We start from the raw sequence: 19357 nt of genomic DNA, 5'->3' as shown, positions 1-19357 counted from the left end.
ACACATTCTTTTAAAAATCCTTTATTAAACTGGGTCTTCACCTGGGGGCGGCAGCCTTTAAGCTCTTTTGCATGGCCGCCGCCTTCCCAGGGCTTCCGGCGTCTTCACCTGGGGGGGCGCCACCTCCCCAGGGCTTCTGTGGTCTTGCTCCGGCATCTTCACCTGGTGGGCGGCGGCTGCTAAGCTCTTTTGCATAGCCGCCGCCCATCCAGGACTTCCACGGCGTCTTCAGGAGCTCTTCTCCGCTCCTCCTCCGCCGTCGGACTGACAGCCGCTGCCTCGCGCTGGCTTATATAAGTCAGCGGGAGGGGGCGGGGCGATGACGCGGCGAGCCGTGATTGGCTCGCGGCGGCCATCTTGAATTTCAAAAATGACGCTGAGGCGCCATTTTTGAAACTGGTACCGCTCCGCTGCCAAACTCTGCAATAGAAAGGTAAATTTCCCCCGCCCGCACCGCTGCCGCAACCCGCCGCCGCCCGCACCGCCGCCGCCCGCACCGCCCACACCGCAACACACCGCAACCCGCCGCCGCCCACACCGCCACCGCAACCCGCCGCCGCCCGCACCACCGCCGCCTGCACATCGCTATCGCTGGGCAAAATCGCTGGCCTCTTAAAGTGTTAGCGATTTTGCCTAACTTTTGCAGCGACATAGTCAAAATTGACTTGCCTGCACTGACTATTTTTCCCAGCGATAGCGACCTAGCGGGGACGCGCATCGCTATCGCTGGCTGTGTACACACGGAGCGATCTGCACTAACTTTCTGAGCGATTTTGACTATATAGTCAAAATCGCTCAGTTATATCGCTCCGTGTGTATGCACCTTTAAGGGTATGAGTCGTTGGATCGACAACTTAGGTCGACCACTATTGGTCGACATGCATTAGGTCAACAGGGTCACTAGGTCGACAGGCCAAAAGGTCGACATGAGGTTTTCTTTTCTTTTGGGTGTCGTTTTCTTCATAAAGTGACGTGGGAACCCCAATTAGTGTCCGCTCGCTATGCTTCGGGCAAGGTGCCTCACTCTGCTACCGCTGCGCTCGGCACAGGTTACTGTTCCCAATTGCAGTCCACGTGGACCGTAATGTATGAAAAAGTTCAAAAATTTAAACAAATGTGAAAAACTCATGTCGACCGTTTGAACTGTCGACCTAGTACATGTTGACCTAATGACCATGTCGACCTAGTGACTCTGTCGACCTAATGCATGTCGACCAATAGTGGTTGACCTAATGCATGTCGACCAATAGTGGTCGACCTAATGACCGTTTCCCGCTGTTAATGTACTACACACCTACACATTTCATTAAATGTACAGATAAGACAAAAATGAGAATGATTGCTTTTATGTATTGAAGCATTGCTAAGGACATATTATATGTTAAGTATTACAGAGTGCCCCTCAGCCTTTGTCTTTAAAGGTGTCTGTGACCTACAGCCTTGTGCTTTTATAAGATCACAGAACTATTCAGTAGCAGCTAATATCTGTAGAATTTAGAGTAGGGAGTGTATTACCCTGTACTTTACACAGTACAATTATCATCTGTTGTGCATAGTGAATGGGTTTACGCTGATACGACCACTTATGATAGGTCATTGAAGTGCCAGTTAGCGTAAAGCTGGATACACACTAATAAATAATTGGGGCAAAAAGCCAATTTCCGACCGTTCGTCTCGAGTATCCGATAGTGTGTATGCTGCACCTTAAACCAGGGTTATTGGGTCCCGATATGAAGACTGCTGCAGAACATTTATTGGGTCGAATGGCAATATACTGGACTGAAAGTGTAGTGTGTATGGAAATGCAACAGTCGTGCTCGCAATTCCTGCAGATAGTTCATGTTAAATCACCACATTTTGTGTGTTTGTATTTAAATCAACAATGAGGTGCTTTTTCTCGGCTCAATAATTGTGTAGCATGCATGCTCAAAACTGGATATTCTCTGGATCGTATGGCCTCGTCCCCATCATCGTTTGGCAAATATGTGAGGTGTGTACAGTAAACCGCATTAGCGTGAAAGCGGTAATGCGTTTGTGCAGCTTATGTTCTGTGTATTAACTTGCATAACACTACATCAGTGTAAAATGGTCATCCAATCAACCCACTCACACATTTCTAAAAGATTGTTTATAGCTGTTTGGAATGACAAAATAATGTGTACATAAAATACCCAGAATATAGAAACATAACTGCTGAGCAGACTGTGGGATTTCAAGTCAGGAAGAAATGTGCTTTTGTAGCTAGCAAGCTTTCCTGCCGTTCCTTTACTATTATCAGGGGACTTAATGATGGGGAAGCCTAGCAAACTCTATGATAATGAACTGCGGCTCATCCATTTCCATCCCCTCCACATCAGTCGGAGAACACGCCATAAGTCACAGAGAGACTGCTCTCCACTTCTGAGGAGGATAAAACCATATCTCACTGCTCATCATCCTGACTCCTCACATAAGGGAAGAGCAGGCTATGACAGAGAAAGACGAGACAGTACTTCACATAATATGCTGCCCTCACATCTATTTACCTCAAGCTGCAAAGATAAAGCTCTTTGCACATTTGTGCGCCAAAAAAAAGGTATTTTCTTGTATATTATAAATCAACTGCATAACAAAAGGTTAATTTATGTATGGGTAAGGAACAGGAAACCCTAATCTACCACACTGTTTCCAGATTTGACATAATCATACATACTCCATTGCTGTATATACTCATACAAGTATTAGTACAGAAGCTGTATCTAACTAAGTAGACATTAATATGCAATGCATATAAGGCAGGACCATGAAGGAGGGGGATTAAATTTAACAATGAAGCCTTAACACCAAGGTTTTATTTCTCCGTAAAGTGAAGAACCTTAGTGTTATAATGAAAATTTCCCTAGGAAAAAAAAACTGCAGCTCCAGCACATTACTGAGTGCCAATTCATCATAACAGGGCCTCGCTCCCGCTCATCAACAAGTCTGAGTGATGAAAAGATCCAATATTATCCTGACAGTGTTTCATGCGCCATTCTCAATCACACATTATTACGGCATCCATATTAATTTTCGGTGACACACGTCCTAGGCCTGTTCAAATTAGGCAAGCCAACGAGGGGGAGTTGATGAAATACCAGCATAGCCACAGCTCATTGCATTCCAATTTGCATGCAAATGGTTTATCAGGAGAATTCCATTCCAGGCAACTGGCAAGTGAAAAACAACAGTAATCTACACTTCAGGGCTACCATACAGAGCTTAATGAATCGCAGAGAGAGGAGGAAATGACAGACCTATGAGAGGATCGATCTCCACCGGCAGCTGGTACGGCTGGTCCTGCACAGCACCTTGATGGGCTAAAGAGAGGGAAAAATGGTTTAGTACAATGTCAATTCTACAATATTAAACACAAATACGTGTATAGGATAAAAATAAAGAGAAACACAGACAAAGATGACAGGGATAGTCTGAGGTAAATACACACAAAGAAAAAGACAAAAGGGAGACTGATTCAGATCAACACAAAGCATGGACGTATCGTACATACACAGATGTGTCCTCATACACTATTGCTGCAGTCACGGCAAATATCCCTTCTTTGTGCAGCAGGTCCCATGTTAGTATTTTTGCGCCGAGCGTCTTTTACCCAAATGTGTCCCCCTAATCGCAATGCGATGCAACAAAATCACGTATTAAATTTGATATGAGGCACTTGTATATCTGTGTGCAACGATCTGAATATGTATAAAGTGCTATGATACCGTTGCTTTTTTTTAGGGGGGGATTAATGCTACGGCCATAGGACCCCGTCAAGTGCGTCCCCCGGCTGTGGCATTACCCCCATGCTAGTGGAGCCCAGTGCTGGTTCTGAAAATATGGGGGACCCCTACTTATTTTGTTCCCTACATTGTTAGAAATGGAGATAGGTCCAAGAACCGGGTGCTGGTTCATTAAATATGGGGGACCCCTACATATTTGTTCCCCAAATTATTAGGACCAATGCTAGCTCAAAGAGCCCGGAGCTAGTTATGCCTTTTGTTTTAAGCTTTTTTTATTTTTTGAAACATTAAAATGCTGTACCCATATTATTATTTAACATTCCTCACAAATAAATCCCCCTTCTCCCACAGCCAAATTAATTTTTTTCAGCAGACACAGATCGGGCTGCTTAAAAATTGGTGTAGCGAGGATTGGCTGTAGAATCTGCAAGCAGGTCCGCAGCAGGATAAACAGTCTGATCTGCCAAGGATTGGACAAGTGTGTACCACCCAGCTTAAGATGAACAGAACAATCAGGCGAAAAAGATGCAAAAAAGAAGCTACACCGCTCTGCAAAGCCCACTTGCACCAGCATCATGCGCTGCATGGCGTATTGAGACTAGGTGTAGGAGGGCACATCTGTAACTGTATACTATTCTTAACAGAAATGTAATATGCAGCAGGTCACGTCTTATTGACGTGGTTGCGGTTCAGCATTATGGTGTGCAGAATTGCACTGTACATATTAGGCCTTATTCAGAGTGACAAACAAATACTGTAGTTAAAAGGCTGCATTTATGTGACCTATTCAGAGTTTCCTAAAACACAGATCTGGAGCTGCAACTTCATTGCCTTGATGTATCTGGGTATGTTAATAACCACTTAAGTGGCATGCCCAGAAAATCTCCAGAGCCAGCTGCACTAGACAGACTGGCTCTCCCAGAAGATTTTCGGGGCATGTCAGATGCTCCTCCTCCCTTTTCCCTAGTAGTCCGATTAGGGCGACAGTTTTGCAGAATTACGCAATTGTGTCGTGACGTCACGGCGCGGTTGCGTCATGACGCAACCATGTAATTCCTCAGTCCTGATCGGACTACTAGAGAAGAGAGATGAGGGGGAGAGTACACCCCACATGCAATGAGCATTACCCTTAGCAACGAGCATGGATCTCAGAGCATGAAACCCCTGGCAACGAGCATGACACCCAGCGCGTGAAACCCATGGCAACAAGCATGACACCCAGCGCATGAAACCCCTGGCAGCGAGCAGGTAATTTAACCCCCCCTCCCCCCAGGAGATGTAACATTGTACAAATAAGTTCACCACTAAAGGGGATAATGGACGGACAGCGCTACTAAGAAGAGCCCAAGCGGCTTGAAACATGTAAAACAGGGATGGGGAACCTATGGCCCTCCAGCTATTGTTGAACTACACATCCCAGCATGCCCTGCAACAGTTTTAGCATGGCCAAATAGCAGAATTGTAGCAAGGCATGCTGCTATGTGTAGTTCAACAACAGCTGGAGGGCCAAAGGTTCCACATCCGATTTAAATGTGAAGTACAAATGTGTCCTCACAGACCTAGCCTCAATATGTCACGTGTACAAATAGCAAACATGCATTTTAGTTGCAAATGTATGTGAAAAGCTGCTTCGCGAGACTGCATGGACTAATTTGATATGCGACACTTGTATATCTGTGTGTGAGTCTGTATTCAAAGCAGAGGAACGTGGAGTAAATAAAAGCCAAACACAGCACATACAAATTGAAAGACTCATGGGGATTATGCCCCTATAACACGTCCTGCTTTGCCTACCGAAGCAGGAAGGAACATCGACAAAATGTATGAACTTGTAACCGAACCCCCCCTCGGTGAACACACAGCACATCAGCTTTGTGCTGATGCGCTGTGTCTTCTTGCCTGGCGAGCTGCAGCGTGCATGTGTGAGATCTTACTACTATCACGAGATTTCACATTCAGCCCATAGCCAGCAGCTGCAGCAGCTAGGGACAACGCTACCCCTGGCTGTGGTGTACGGCAACTGCAGCTGTTGAAATCGATAGCTGTAGGTGTCGGAACACATTGCCCTGCATATCAGCGTGCTCTCTAAATGATAGCAGTGCCGATAATGACAGAGGCGCATAGCATTAATACATGGGCTGATAACAAAAGGGGCACATGACATTAATAAATGTATGGGGAAGTGGTATCAGCGCACAGATACCACTTCTACCCCATAATGGAGAGTAATACATTTAGCCCTCAGTCGCACACAGACAATAAAAGGAATATGCTGCTCCGTATAAGAAACTGTTAATAAGTAAACAGAAACTGAATCAGCGCAGTCTCATGAAGTGGTTTGTTACATCAGTTTGTAAATAAGACACAATTTCGGTTGAAAAAGACACAAAAAAGGAGATTTATGGTAGACTTACCATGGTTAAATCTCTTTCTGCGAGGTACATTGGATCCACAGGGAAACATAGGGGTGTAGAGATGGATCTTGATCCAGGAACCAACAGGCTAAAGCTTTTAGGCTGTCCCAGGAGGCATTGGGGTCTCCTTTATTACCCCGCCTCCAGGCACTGTGAGCTCAGTTTCGTTAACCAATCCAATCCAGGAGCAGGTAAAAGAGAAGGTAGATGTTAGTCACATAGAACCACGTTCTCAAGACAGGAGAAGGGATTAGCGGCTAATGCCATAAAACCCCAAAGAAGCTAGGTGCTTCAGGGCGGGCTCCCTGTGGAACCAATGTACCTCGCAGAAAGAGATTTAACCATGGTAAGTATACCATAAATCTCCCTTTCTGCAGCGGAATACAATGGTATTCCACAGGGAAACATCGGGGATGTCCTAAAGCAGTTCCTCATGGGAGGGGACGCGCCGTAGCGGGTATAAGGACCCGGTGTCTAAAGGAAGCATCCTGGGAGGCGGAAGTATTGAAGGCATAGAACCTAATGAACGTGTTCACTGAGGACCACATAGCCGCCTTGCACAATTGTTCAGCGTACGCGCCTCAACGGGCCGCCCAAGAAGGTCCAACAAACTGAGTAGAATGGGCTTTGATAGCAGCAGGAGCTGGGAGTCCAGGCTGCGCATATGCTTGTGCAATCAGCATTCTAATCCATCTGGCCAATGTTTGCTTATTCGCAGGCCAGCCACGTTTGTGAAAACCAAAAAGAACAAAAAGGGTATCTGACCTCCTGATAGAGGCAGTCCTCTCCACATAGATACGGAGAGCCCTTACCACATCCATAGACTTTTGGAGGACAAATCAGAAGAGATAAAGGCCGGAACCACAATCTCTTGGTTAAGGTGAAAAGATGACCGCACCTTAGGCAAATAACCAGGACGAGTTCTAAGAACTGCCTGATCATGGTGAAAAATCAGAAAGGGTGGACGACAGGACAGAGTGCCTAAGTCTGCTACTCTCCTAGCAGAGGCAATAGCCAGTAGGAACAGGACCTTGACCGTGAGCCATTTAAGGTCCACTGACTCAATAGGTTCAAATGGAGACTCTTGCAGAGCATTCAGGACAACAGACAGATCCAATGGAGCCACAGGAGGTACATAGGGAGGCTGAATCCGTAAAACACCCTGAGTGAAAGTATGAACGTCAGGAATAGAGACAATTTTTCTCTGAAACCACACCAACAAGGCAGAGATATGAACCTTGAGGGAGGCCAAACAAAGCCCCAAGTCCAGGCCTTGTTGCAGAAAGGCCAGAAGTCTAGAAGTACTGAATTTGTAAGCATTGTAATTCTTAGCAGCACACCAGGTGAAGAATTCCAGACCCTGTAATAAATCCGTGCAGATGCTGGTTTACAGGCCTTCAGCATAGTTTGTGTAACCGCCTCAGAGAATCCTTTGGCACTCAGGAGTGAAGCTTCAAGAGCCACACCGTCAAAGCCAGTCTGGCTAGGTCTGGGTAGACACAAGGGCCCTGAACGAGGTGGTCTGGGCGTTGAGGAAGTAGAAGAGGACGCTCTATCGATAGACTCTGCAGGTCTGAGAACCAATGCTATCTAGGTCATGCTGGAGCGTCTAGAAGTAGTATTCCTCCTTGTTTGAACTTCCGCAGTACCCTGGGCAGGAGTGACACTGGAGGGAACACGTAGGGCAGCCGAAAGTTCCATGGAATTGCCAGCGCGTCCATGAACGCTGCTTGAGGATCCCTGGTTCTTGATGCAAAGATCGGAACTTTGTGATTGTGTCGAGACGCCATCAGGTCTACATCTGGTAGGCCCCACTTGTCCACTAGGAGTTGAAAGACTTCCAGATGAAGACTCCACTCTCCTGCGTGCACGTCCTGATGACTGAGGAAATCTGCTTCCCAGTTGAGGACTCCCGGAATGAACACTGACGATATACTTGGCAGATGGCATTCCGCCCAACTAAGGATTTTTGACACTTCCATCATTGCCATGCGGCTTCGAGTACCACCGTGGTGGCATCTGACCGTACTTGAACACGCCTGTTCTGTATCAGAGGGAGGGCGAGAGACAAAGCATTGAACACTGTCCGCAATTCCAGAATGTTTATCGGGAGGAGTGATTCCTCCATGGTCCACCGACCCTGGAAAGAGGGTGTTGCTCCAACACCGCATCCCAACCCCTCAGACTGGCATCTGTAGTCAGTAGGACCCAGTTGGGGATCCAGAAGGGATGGCCTCTGCTCAACTGCTGATACTGTAGCCACCAGGTCAGCGACAGACGAACCTCCGGAGTTAAGGAAATCATGTGAGATCTAATCCGACGAGGCAGGCCGTCCCACTTGGAAAGGATTAACCTCTGCAGAGGGCGTACTCTACAATGTCGAACGCCGACACCATCAGGCCTAGTACTCTTGGGCGATAGAGGAAGTATCTGATCCTGTCCTGTAGCTTCAGGACCTTCTCTGGAGACAGAAACAGGCATTGCTGGGGACACACAACCAGCGTCCCCAGGTGCACCAAGCTTTGAGCTGGGACCAGCGAGGACTTCTTCCAGTTGATGAGCCACCAGTGGGCTTGGAGGAAGTTAACCGTCAGTTGCAGATGACTTAGGAGGACATCGTGGGAGTTTGGCAGAATCAGCAAGTCGCCCAGATATGGCAGGATCCTGACTCCCTGGCGATGGAGATGAGCCGTTATCATGGCCATAATCTTGGTTAAGATCTGAGGAGCCATGGCCAGTCCAAACGGCAGAGCCTCGAACTGATAGTGAAGGTTGCCAATAGCAAACCGCAGATATTGCTGATGCGATACGGCAATAAGTACAGTATATGCAGGTAAGCATCCTGTATATCCAGGGATACCATTTAGTCTCCGGGTTCCATGGCCAGTACAATTGAGCACAGTGTTTCCATACGGCACTTTAACACTCTCACAAATTTGTTCAGTGATTTGAGGTTGAGTATAGACCAGAAAGACCCACTGGGTTTCGGTACTAGAAACAGGGTTGAGTAGTATCCTCTGCCTCTCTGAGACAGAGGTACCGGCACCACCACTCCTGTACCCAGGAGGATGTATATATCAGAATACTCATACAATATATTCTGGCACAGGTAAACTTGTTCTTAATGAACGCTGTCTTTATATTGACATGTAGAATATTTAAGTGTTTGTAAAATCACAGCGCTGATGTACAGGCGGATTTACAAGGGAGACCTCGCCCTGCAGTTCAGGAGACCAGTCGCAGCTATGCTTAGAAGATGGCACCCAGCGTCTCAGTCAGGGAGTGAGGGAGTGTGTGAGGCAGCTCCAGGGCGGGAACACCAGCAGTAGATGGCGCCTGGGCCGGGGGAGGGGCTACAGGTCAAGCGCCGTCTCCCCTATGCTTGTCCTCGCCACCTGGTACTATGGAGTCTTAATAAAGTAGGCATTAGTACACTCGACCTGTACTCCTATGCCCTGGTGGATATAGTGGGGTCCCTGCTCGGTGACCGTGTCCACGCCAACGTCGCAGTCCGTCTCCCTAGAATGCGATCGGACCGCGATTTAATGGTGGGTTCCACCTGGGGGACCCTCTTACCTCCTCCCTTCATAGCAGCCACGCTGCGACCATGTGCTCAATGCTGGAGCATCCCCGCCGCAAGTACCTGGGAACTGAGCCAGCGGGAGTATGCGACGCCGCTGGGGAGGTGACGTAGCCTCAGCACAGAATGTCACCCTGACATGTAAGTGCTGCGGCCCTTGAATTCTTCAAGTAAAAGCTTTTTCAGGGCTGCCCAGTGCAGCCCCCCTGTTAAGTGACCTGCTCTGCAGGGCACCAACTCGAAACTGAGCTCACAGTGCCTAGAGGTGGGGTTATAGAGGAGGCCCCAATGCATCATGGGACAGTCTAAAGATTCAGCCTGTTGGTGCCTGGATCAAGATCCATCTCTACACCCCGATGTTTCCCTGTGGAAACCAATGTACCCCGCTGCAGAAATAATAAGCTTGGTCAAGCTGTCGTACGGGACCTGATGCGCCGAGTGAGGCTGTTTGGCGTAACTGCAGCAAGACTTGATAAAAGTGACATGATTACTGAAACCTTACTCTGTGACGGACTCCGGTGGTTATTTCTACGGTGGTTTGCTCCTGAGTGGCATCCTGATCTTGCTCCAGTACATACACACAAAATGTTAATTGAGGTAAACCCTCTGTGGCACTCATATCAAAACAGTCTCTCAAATTTACCATAGAAGGTAAGTATAAAGTCCATCAATCTTGTAAGGAGGAGGCTTACTCGATTCAGCTCTCGATGATACACATAGGGAATAAAAACAATGAAAAAGTGTCAGTCTTTTTACTGACACACTTTTTCTTTGTGTTTATTCCCTATGTGTATCATCGAGAGCTGAATCGAGTAAGCCTCCTCCTTAGAAGATTGATGGACTTTATACTTCCCTTCTATGGTAAATTTGAGAGACGGTTTTGATATATGAGCGCCACAGAGGGTTTACCTCAATTAGCGTTTGTTGTCTATATTTTTAGTTGTGTATGGTGACACACACCTATATATACACATACACACGTTATTTGTGCACTGCAGTGTAAAGTGTCTACAAAAAATATTCAAATATTTTTGCAGCTGTGTTAGTGGTTTTTGTGTTCGTGTGTTCTCATAATGGACATACTAAACAGCATCATTATCATTACACTTACAGTACATCGGAGTCAGAGCTGCCACAGCTTCAAGTTCTCCATATGTGTCCTCCTACATCTTTGATCTGTGTGCTACAAGTGAGCAAGCGTGTTTTTTTGTTCTAATCTGTAGTAGCTGCTTGTGCGTCCTATTTAATTACTGTGCGTCTAAGATGCATTTTCGCTAAAGAAAAACCGCAAAAAAAATAAGCTCGGAGCTACATAGTCCAGCCACAGCATGGCGCGACTTCAAGGGCTATTTAGCAAGACTGCAGCAAGGATGTAAGAGGACACATCTGTAGTCATGTTTGTGACTGTTTATCTGCCATTTTAGATGCAATTCGCACACCATTCCCGTACTGTACTTTGACCGCATCTGCACACCCACTGCTTGCATACACCAACTGTCACCTATTCCAGCCCCAGTCTCGGCCCCCTAGATGTGCATATTCGCACAGCAGTCCCGACTGAAAAAAGATGCACTTTGCAAACATATGTGCATATGCATTAAAACAGGGGTTCTCAAACTCGGTCCTCAGGACCCCACACAGTGCATGTTTTGCAGGTAACCCAGCAGGTGCACAGGTGTATTAATTACTCACTGACACATTTTAAAAGGTCCACAGGTGGAGCTAATTATTTCACTTTTGATTCTGTGAGGAGACCTGCAAAACATGCGCTGTGTGGGGTCCTGAGGACCGAGTTTGAGAACCTGTGCATTAAAACATTAGCTTTCACGTCTAACTCAAAATAAGGCTATTTGTAAGCAGCTGGGATCCAGTGGCCTGGACAGTACTTTTCCTATCGTGTGACAGAAGTGAAGGTAAATGCTTAACATGTCACTATGTAAAAAGGGAATCCTGGCAGTCGAAATCCCGACCAGGGCCCCGAATTCACACTCAGGGAGGTGGTGATAAATTAGTGTGGCGAGCAAAGCTCGCCACCATGCCCGAAGCGTGATGAGCACAGCGAGCCTGCGAGGGGACACACTGCACTCGCCATCGGGATCCCGCATGTCGGAATTATGACTGTCGGGATCCCATACCGATTCCTGTAAAATGAAACCACAAGAACCGATATGATCTTAAGTAGACAAGGATCTGCTGTCTGTGGCAAGTGGGGCACTCCTTTGTGTAGAACCAGAATTGCTCCTAAAAGTACGTTCCAAAATCCTGCCAATAGCTAATTACAGTGGAAACTAATCCTGAAACATGTGCCTACCTTCCCATTTAAACACATAGGAGGTTATTCAGAAATGGACACAGCCGCTGCGTTCGCATGCAGCGGCCACGTCCATAGGATCTGCGCACGTGCACCGGCTATAGTGCGCAACATTTCGCTAAGGATTGCATAGTGATTGACAGTGGCCGTGGAAGAGTCAATGTGGGATTTGGTGGGTGCGGTCCAGACAACGTAGGTGCGTCCGGACCATTTTCGGGCCATCTGCTTGACGTCAGTCGCAGCCACTCCAAGTAAAAAAAAAATGCTGCTGGACCGCCTGCCAGCGCAGACAGGCTGCACAGGCAGTTTTCATCCTCTAATCGATTATCACATGCAGGGCAGCACCACAAACATGCTGGATGGCCTTGCCCTGTGCTGGGGCGGCCCGCAGCATGTAAGTATAAGTATGCAGATCTTGCTGTGGAAGCAAAATCTGCATCTATCTCTGAATAACCCCCATCATGCAAATTTCAAGTTTATTTGGGTGTATTTAATAGTACAGTGCATGGTAAATATTCAGTGGCTGGGTCATAGATGTACAGTATAGGGGTGTACCCAGCTTTACTCCTGTAAACAGTTTGAAAACTTGTACTGATTTGAAGGTCTATTAATGGTCAAGTCACATTGTTACCAGGCAAACCAAGAGAATATTTCATTTGCAAAAAAACAACAACAATAGAATTGCATTATGATCAGTTAATGGTTGCCTACAATTGGCCCAGGTGACTTGCCCAAGTAAGTGGACCATGATGCAGCAAAAGGCTATTATGTGATGCAATAATACCAAATTCCTAAATTACTAAATCAGAAGCATTTTTCTAATGCACGACATCCATAGCTGTACCCATTTCCTTCCCTAAAGCCTTGTGGGCAAACATGTGCAACTAGTAGTACTATTTGGGACAGTAAACAGACCCAGTCACATAAAAGGCAAAACATTGGCTTCCTTCTTAAACAAAGCTTACAGGTTTATTAGCTATAAACGGTGACTAACTGAAGGAGGTAGCATACATAAACTATTTAAAGGAAGGGAAAATATGATCAGCCGCATGTCTCTTTGAATTCCACATACAGTTAGAATGTAATAATGTGCTTCTGACCCAATACTAAGACTGCCACCTTCTGACAGCATACTATAAATGGAAATATCCCATTTATACAGAATTTAGCATTTTTATATTCATTAGTCCCAATTTATCCATGTAGTTTTCTTAGGTTAACTTTGTATGTCATATAGACTCATAACTACCACATAGGCCCTAGAAGCACCAACCTGGTTTATAGTAACTGTAGTTATTACTTCTACTCAGCATTACTAAACCATTCTAGAAAGACACACAACCTTAGCACCAATAACATAATCTACAGTTCATGACCAGATACTGCTTTCGCTGTGGCATACTATTAAAATAAACACATGAAACATAGTCAGACATAGCTGTAAGAGATGGTATTATGGGTGTCGTCTACTCACCTGGAAGACTGTGCCACTTGTTCACAGCAAACAGTCTGTTAGCAGTGACAGTAATGACTGCAGGACTAGCCAATCCTGGCTGAGTGTTCGCTGCAACGTGAGTGACGGGAGAGTTGGATGGGAACTTTAGAACCATAATGACATCATGCTGAGCTTGGTCCGTAAACATCAGTGGTGTCTGCAGGAGGAGATACTGTTGAGTGGGTACAACAAGAACCCAGACACAAGTGGAGGAAGGGAACAAAGTATACAGAGAAAGACAAATCAAAGAACACAGGGGAGGAAAACAGGACAAGAGAATGAAGACCTGATTATAATAAACCATCTTATAGCAGCGACAGAAACAAATGCAAAGTAAAATTGCCATAGCAACAAGCCCAGTGAGGAAATCAACACAATCCAGGTAACCAATCCTGAGTTATTGTGCATACACATAACCTTGTGAATATGAATTCTTACTATAAAAGAAAACCATACAACCAGACAGCAGTTTACCTGCATTGTCCAACCTGCATAAGATCACAGCTATTTGTTAAGACACTGTTACGAATTACTGCACTTTTTCCCTTCATATGAAATAACCACCTCTGAACAAATAGCTGTGGGCGCCTCAACCTAAAATCAGGGTTTTTGGTCCAGGCCCATCTGTGCTATGGAGTAAACTGGCATTCAGTGGTGCCTTGATGCTCTCTGTACAGCCAACAGTTTTACAGATTCAGTATCAAGGCAAAACTGCTGCAATACCAAGCTTATAATAATGTATACATGTAACATATACATCATTGTAAACCAATATTGTGTAAATTGAATCTACAGGCGTCAACTGCAAACCAAAACCGATTTTATTTTAGAGAAACAGATGTAGCCCCAATTTTCAAGTACATCTGCGCAAACAGATACTATGTGCGATAATTTGTGACATTCTAATCTGTCCCAGGAATGCCCACGCCAGCAAATGGAAAAAGGTCATATCAAAGTCCTCATAGTATGGAGTGACCAGGATGTTTGCTGTGTCCATACAGGATCTTTAGCCAAGATTAAACCTGGAACACCTCCTCAACCGCTTAACTGACAATTTTGGTTCCCAAAAAAAATCTCAGACATAGTCGCTTTTTTAGGAGTGAATTAGGTGAAGAACATGTATTTAAACGTATCCAAATTGAGGTTATTTAAAAAGAAAAAAAATCTTATTCTTTTTAGTATTTGTTTAATCACCATGAGGAACATCAGAAACATTGCGACCATCATTTTAACAGCCGGCACAGCCACCAGGGAGAACTGGGGAAGGGTTAATATACATTTCCATGTCAGGCAAGTAGTTAATAGTAATATTTTGTCCTATTAAACATTTTTTTTGCACAATAGGGTGCCTTCCTGTGACTACCTTAATGAATGTCAGCATCACCCCAATCCAGCCAGCTCTCATTTTTCTAAACATATATAGTGAACACACGCAAAACAAGTCATGTGATACACAGTAAGGGAAAGGTTCAAGGTAAGCGAAAGGTTACAAAGCAATGTGTAGCCCATTGCGGGTAATAAAGGCAGGAAACTCTCACTTAATTTTGCTTGTACCTCTGTAGAGGTTTGTTACCCGAATAAACCGCATTATATTAGCACAAGAGGTTCTGATGTAACCTTATAGCTAACTGAATCTCCATCTTAATTAAGCAAGACCTTTTTATTAATCCAGCCAAATGACAATCATAACAATACGGCATCTTTCAGCTGATTACACACTCTCTTGAATGTATTAGTTAAATTATATTTTAGAACTCATTTTGCATTGTATGCTTTGTTACTAATGACAGTGCAAGAAATAATGGAAACACTGTATAATCGATTGTATAGCAAGCCTTCTAAGTGATATTGATTCATAGGTTTTCATTCCTCACTGGGCTTGCTGCTGTGAGTGACATCGATTACGCCAAGCTGCACAAAGAATACAGACTTTAAATAAATATTATACATATGACCCTATGCTGAACCATAATCAGCATAAAATGTGTAAGATCATGAAGCAACATAAGGGGCAGTATACAAGTAACAGAATATATAGCTGATAAAATAAATATAGGAAAAATCAATATGGAGCTATAGAAAAGATGCATATAACACTCTGAGATATCAAATAAATGAAATTATTTGAGTACACAGTATTTCATTTTTTGTACAATTATAAAAAAAAATGTTGCATTTATTTATAAAAAAAAACTAAAACAAATGTGCATTTGTTTTATAACTGACTTATATTCCCACCTTATGGCAAGGTCAGATAGGCATTTTAGAATGCCTCAGTTTTACCACCACTGTAGTCTAAAGTGAAAAGGTTTTTTTCTAAAGTGAAAAGGTGCTCAGGTCAGTTAACATTAACGTGAATAAAGAATGATGGACAATTACAGGATTTTAAAACCCATCTGACCTTGTGCCGAAGATCACCATTTTAAAATACAGCACTTTTGTGGCAAAACCAATTTTAAAGTACAGTATCAGGCATTAACAGAAGACAAAGAAATGTGTACAGAAATTCAACCATTTCAGTGTTCAAAAGAAAATACTGTGTACTGTGATAGCGTAAAACTTATCTATTTTATTTATACTAAAAAGCTATTAAATTTGCATTTGCATTTTTACGATCAGACCTTTTTAAAAAGTTATTAAGAGTACTTACAAAAACATATTGCATTAAGAATCCCTGTTTGTACTCTTTGCACAAAGGTGTAAATAAAGGCAACTAATAAGCCATCTAGACACCCTTCTGAGCAAGTGGCTAAAAGCCAATCAATATTATGAGTTAATTCTCCCTGGATGCTCATTCAATTAAAGGTGTCAGTAATGCCTCATCTGATGTGGCCTCAATTAAATCCAGCTATCTGATAGTGTGAAGGCACAAGGGGATTCAACAACGGCAGCCAACCAGACAAATAGGCTGCCTTCATGTGGCTGCTAATTACTACACCTGGTGTATATTATGACTGGTGCACTTAACACAGTGCAAGATGGCTTTTATTTCTGCTGCGAAAATAAAAATGTGCACACTATAGCCCCGAGGAAAAGAAAAGGCATTATGAGCTAATAAGAAATGCCTAACAATAACAAAATGCTAAACAAATGTGTGTACCAATTCTATAGGTATTGTTCTTTTAACTGTTTAGTCAAGAGGTTGATTGTATACTTTTACATACCCTCCAACATGACCCGCCCCACTAGGTACAAAATGCTCTGTTTCTGGACTTCCCTCTTAATTTATTATTGCCATCACCTGTGAAGAAACAGCTTTCTTATCATTTAACTAGTTCAACACAGGTGATGGAAATCATAAATTAAGAGGGAAGTCCAGAAACAGAGCATTTTGTACCTAGTGGGGCGGGTCATGTTGGAGGGTCTGCTTTTAATGTCGTGGAAGCAACGAGATATTGTATATAACCTCCATATTATGTGTCACATATATGTTCTCTATAAAACATTTATGGTGCAGTTATCACATGCAACTATGGTGAGCATATAAAACACATGGTATTGCTTTTTTGGAAGCATCAAACATGGACAGAAAATAAGTGTCTTTTATCCCAGTCTACATTATGGATCAATTCCAATTACAAAATGGTTTGCATGATTCAGGGCTCATTCACACTTACACATAACTCGCCCATTCACACTTACACATAACTCGCCCAAGTGGCATTTTAAATTGGGACCAATACTAACGATGCCTGGAAGCCTTCAGTATCCACACAGGCATGCAATGTAATTTGTGGGATTGAGCATAACCAGGTATGAAGCATGAAGAACTCTTTTATCAGATGTGGACAGAACATGTTTTATATAAGTAAAATGTATTAACCTTATATTTGATTTGTATGTAGCTCATACACCCCTGCGAGGGGGTTATTATAACAACAATTAACCTAACTAAACTTTTAATGGGCGACTAAGAGCATTTTAGGTTGGGCGTGCCATTGACAACAGATCACAATAATTGATTTTGAATGGTCCACCTAAGTACTGACTGTCTTGAGATTCAAAATGGGTTAACAGGGATAATCACACATTTAGTAACAGGGGAATGGCTAGTCACACAGCACCCAGTCTACAGGAAGACCAGTAGTGAAAACCACTGGGGTGGTGATCTGAGGAGATGCTATTAATCCATAATGCCCCTTCACCAAGAACCATGAATTGAAACTGTACAACTGATCGCAGTATAAGCAACAGATGGGTTCCCACAGCACTGTCCTCCTGGTGGGTAGAATGCCCGTCAAGCAGGCAGGTTGTCTGAGGCTTGGCTGATGGTCTCCTAGCGGAGTGTGACAGTTTACTTTAATACTGTCCTCTTCCACATATTGTCATCTTAAGTGGAGGATATATTGCGTTTCAAGAAGCACATTTCCAGGACATAGCCAGTAAGTAGATCTCTAGGAAAATCCCTTTAACATGACCTTCCACCAACTTAGGACATTGATCTTGCTCATCTTGTGGAATAGCCAAAGACCTACAGACTACTGCATGGGGTAATTCACTGAAGATTCAAGTGAAGGAGGTGGACAGATGAGCCATTTCCCCTATAACTATGGGACACATATCGAGCTCTCATACTTCCCCCACCACCATTCAAAGAAAAAAGCAAACAAATATGAAGCATTGCCAGTCCGAGACTTCAAAACCTCAGTGGAAATTGTGCAGAAGCAACTCACAACTTCATTGTAATATCACGCTGTTCCTCTATACAATTGTGGATAAATAGGAGGGCAGCAGCTGTTGGCACAGAGTCTGCATTAGATGTTTTTAGTTCACAGATGAAACTATTCAGTGGGGGGTAAATTTTACACTGCTCGGGACCTAGTGAGGCCCTAAGGACCCAGCATGTCAGCAGTACCAGTTGTGGAAAACAGCCAACATGTGTTAGTGTAGTGAGGCTGCCCTCACATTCCTACCCATACAACTGGAGCCCAGAGTATGTGGCCTAACAGAAGAAACATCCCACAAATGTTCAGCATTAATCAGCATATCACAGGCTGGGAAGGAAGAGGTATCCACCTCTGGCATGCAGTCTCGCCCTACTGCACCAGCCTGATTATGTGAGCATAGGGAAGTGGGCCTCCTGCAAGACATCTGCTCCAGTCTGCAGACAATCTGTCTGCTCCACATAACCATCACAGTGGTAAATGTAAAAAATAAAACTACATGCCACCCCTCCTCCTAACCACCAAGTCTCTGTCCTCTACTGCAGATGGTAAGCTCTTGCAAGTAGGGCTTATTGGCATGTTTAAAGCTATAACACCCACACGGTAACAAGGCTTCTAAGTAGAATTACACCTGTGTCACAATACCAATGCCTTTATTGTCGTCTTGACACACTTTGGACATAGTCAGTGTCAACCTCCAGTCTCGAACTCCGCTAAATAATAGGTTCCATTATGTAAACAGAACCAATGTTTGTGGATTTGAACAGCTTTTCACGCAGAATAATTAATTTTTGCAGGCTAAATTTGTGCAAGCAATGAGCACATGTGCATCTCTGCATAACGCACCAGCCCTAGAAAGGGAAAAAAATTCTGCGTAACGGAACTAGGCACTTACGGTGGTGCTAACAACACAGACATGGATCTTTGACCATGACTGTGTGAGGTTTAAAACAAATGAGTTACTTGAACATGCAAGCTTCAAATAGGTTAAAAAAGCAAGACTATATGAGCAAAAGTGGCAGACAGCCAATGTGTTTAAATGTGTCATCTACTTGTAATGCTCAAAAAACCACCCAGAAATTCAAGTCTTGCCTTCCAGAGCCAAGAAAGACATAATTGCCTTTTAAATGTGTTC

General features: G+C 44.2%; 1 protein-coding gene across 3 annotated transcripts in view; it reads right to left on the bottom strand.

Moving 5' to 3' along the window:
- The window catches only part of LRBA (LPS responsive beige-like anchor protein), a 1108277-nt gene that overhangs the window by 119005 nt on the left and 969915 nt on the right, over positions 1-19357 (bottom strand). For 2 of the 3 annotated variants that reach the window (XM_063920568.1, XM_063920570.1), the window contains 2 exons: positions 13538-13730; positions 3273-3335 (listed from right to left, as the gene is read on the bottom strand). In XM_063920568.1, the coding sequence (XP_063776638.1) occupies positions 3273-3335; positions 13538-13730 (256 nt within the window). The remainder of the gene's footprint in view (positions 1-3272; positions 3336-13537; positions 13731-19357) is intronic. The other variant, XM_063920569.1, reaches the window with a different exon arrangement.

The sequence above is a fragment of the Pseudophryne corroboree genome, chromosome 1, assembly GCF_028390025.1.
Source record: "Pseudophryne corroboree isolate aPseCor3 chromosome 1, aPseCor3.hap2, whole genome shotgun sequence".
NCBI classification, from domain to species: Eukaryota; Metazoa; Chordata; class Amphibia; order Anura; family Myobatrachidae; genus Pseudophryne; species Pseudophryne corroboree.
Note: the sequence above shows the minus strand (reverse complement) of the source record. Positions and strands in the feature narration are given on the sequence as shown.